Below are 2,673 nucleotides of genomic sequence, written 5' to 3'. Positions count from 1 at the left end.
AACAAATTAAACGGCACAGGGGGATTAGGGGGGGTTCTGCAGCTTGCAGCACCCTGCCTAATCCCCCTGTGTTGTTTCATTTGTTGCAGCATCCAAATCCCCCCCCCCTGTGCCATTTTATTTGTTGCTTACAGCCTGCAAGCAAAAAATAAAACGGCATTGGTGGAGGGGGGGTGTTTGGGGGTAATCTATGCTACAAATCTGTGAGAACTGCTGCAGCTACACAATGTGGGGGAACTGCTACCTAATATAGGGAAACTATGCTACAAATATGGGGGAACTATGCAACCAACCTAATACTTTGTTTTTGGTTGCATAGGCAGCCCTGGGTGCACGTGATTGGATCCTTGTCACAACAGGACTCTAGGTCTCAAAATGTCTGCTAAAAAGAGAAAGGTAGATGCTGAATGCAGAGTCTTCCAAAAGAATTGGACTGCTAAGTATTTATTTACCGAAATCAGAGGTAAAGCCGCGTGTTTAGTTTGCGGGGAGCAGATCGCCGTTTTTAAGGACTACAATTTGAGTCGGCATTACGAGACAAAACATGCTGCAAAATATAAAAACTTGACTGACGCAGAAAGGGTGCAGACTTCGGAAGCTTTGCTAGCTAAGTTGCAAAAGCAGCAAGGCTGTTTTACAAAACTTCACGCAGCCAGGGATGCTGCAACCCAGAGCAGCTTTGTGATATCCCACAAAATCGCGAAATACAGTAAGCCGTTCTCAGAGGGGGAGTTTATCAAAGAGTGCTTGGTGGACTCTGCAGCACTAATATGCCCTGAAAAAAAAGCGGCATTTGAGCAAGTCCCGCTGTCCAGGCGAACCGTGACTAGAAGGATCGAGGACATTGCAGGGAATTTGGAGCTTCAGCTGCAACGTGAAGTGACACGTTTCGACTTTTACTCCTTGGCTTTGGATGAAAGCTGTGATGTCCGCGACACAGCCCAGTTACTTGTATTCGTCCGCAGGATAACCCCCGAGTTCAAGATTACGGAGGAGCTGGCAGCAATGCGGTCGATGAAAGGAACGACGACAGGGAGTGATCTGTTCACGGAGGTAAATGAGTGCATGGACAGGCTGGGACTGAAATGGGACAGACTGACAGGCGTCACAACGGACGGATGTCCAAATCTCACCGGAAAAAATTTCGGACTTTTGAAACGTATGCAAGATAAAGTGACTGAAATCGACATGGATCAGAAACTGGTATTTTTGCATTGTATTCTACACCAACATGTGTTATGCAAATCAGTGCTAAAAATTGACCATGTCATTGATGTTGTTACTAAAATAGTAAACTTCATCAGGGCAAGAGCATTGAACCACAGACAGTTTGTCGCACTATTGGAGGAGCATGAGACCGAGCATCGTGACATCGGCTACCACACAGCTGTCAGATGGCTCAGTCTGGGAAAAGTGCTAAAAAGAGTCTGGGACCTGAAAGCAGAGATTCGGGAGTATTGTGAGAAGAAAGGCAAAGACTTCCCTGAGCTCTCAGATGAGGACTGGATGGCAGATTTTGAATTTTCTGTTGATGTGACTGCACAGATGAATGAACTGAACACCAAACTGCAAGGCAAGGGCCTTTTTGTTCATGAAATGCACAGCCTGGTGAAGGCTTTCATGACAAAGTTACACTTTCTTTCAAGACAACTGGAGAGCAACAATATAACTCACATGCAAACCCTGAAAGAAGTCACACCACCAGCTGATCACCTCCGCAGGTACTCATCCATGTTGGGAGCATTGCATGGTGAGTTTTCAAGGTGATTTGAAGATCTCAGACAAATCGAAGACAAAATGTGCCTGATTTCCTCTCCCTTTACCTGCAGTGTGGATAATGCACCCAGTGATGTTCAACTGGAACTCATCGACCTGCAGTCTGATGCAGTACTGGCAGAGCACTTTAAGTCAAGATCTCTGCTAGATTTCTACTCTTCTCTCAAGGAGGAGAACTTTCCAAACATGAGGAGACGTGCTCAGAAGATGTTGGTTCTCTTTGGCTCTACATACGTATGTGAACAAACATTTTCAATGATGAAGTTCACGAAATCCAGGTATAAATCCTCTCTCACTGATGATCATCTGTCAGCTGTGCTTCGCATCTCCACCTCAGACATTCAACCTGACTTTGATGCACTTGTTAAAGCCCAGCAGAGACTAGATTTCTCTCACTGAACAAGAAAAGAGAACTTAAACCACCAAAGACTACAAATGTTTTTAGTAGTGAAATGTTGTTAGTAGTGATGTTTAGCGACAGTTCAATATGATGTATCTTGCTTAAAGGGGTAGTTAACTGAAAAACATTTTCTTTTAAACATTGGGGGAGATTTATCAAAACCTGTCCAGAGGAAAAGTTGCTGAGTTGCCCATAGCAACCAATCAGATTGCTTCTTTCAGTTTTGAAAAGGCCTCTGAGAACTGAAAGAAGCAATCTGATTGGTTGCTATGGGCAACTCAGCAACGTTTCCTCTGGACGGGTTTTGATAAATCTCCCCCATTTTCTTTTCAACTGGTGACAGAAAGTTAGACAGATTTGTAAATTACTTCTATAAAAAATCTTGATCCTTCCAGTACTTTTTAGCCACTTTAGTGGCTGCATACTACTGAGGAAATCCCTTTCTTTCTTGGTTTGTGTGATTTGTTGTCCACAGTGTTCTCTGCTGACACCTCATT

General features: G+C 44.1%; 1 protein-coding gene across 1 annotated transcript; it reads left to right on the top strand.

Moving 5' to 3' along the window:
• Positions 1–375: 375 nt before the first annotated feature.
• LOC120928348 (general transcription factor II-I repeat domain-containing protein 2-like) lies at positions 376–1,776 on the top strand. The gene has a single exon (XM_040339446.1). It carries the CDS (start codon positions 376–378, stop codon positions 1,765–1,767), a length of 1,392 nt encoding a protein of 463 aa, XP_040195380.1. The 3' UTR covers positions 1,768–1,776.
• The last annotated feature ends 897 nt before the right edge of the window (positions 1,777–2,673 follow it).

This window comes from Rana temporaria, chromosome 2 (assembly GCF_905171775.1).
Source record: "Rana temporaria chromosome 2, aRanTem1.1, whole genome shotgun sequence".
Taxonomy (NCBI): domain Eukaryota; kingdom Metazoa; phylum Chordata; class Amphibia; order Anura; family Ranidae; genus Rana; species Rana temporaria.
This window is presented reverse-complemented; position numbering and strand designations above follow the sequence as displayed.

Excerpts from the sequence above, each read along its gene's own strand:
- LOC120928348 (XM_040339446.1), top strand. The coding sequence starts at position 376 with ATGTCTGCTAAAAAGAGAAAGGTAGATGCTGAATGCAGAGTCTTCCAA.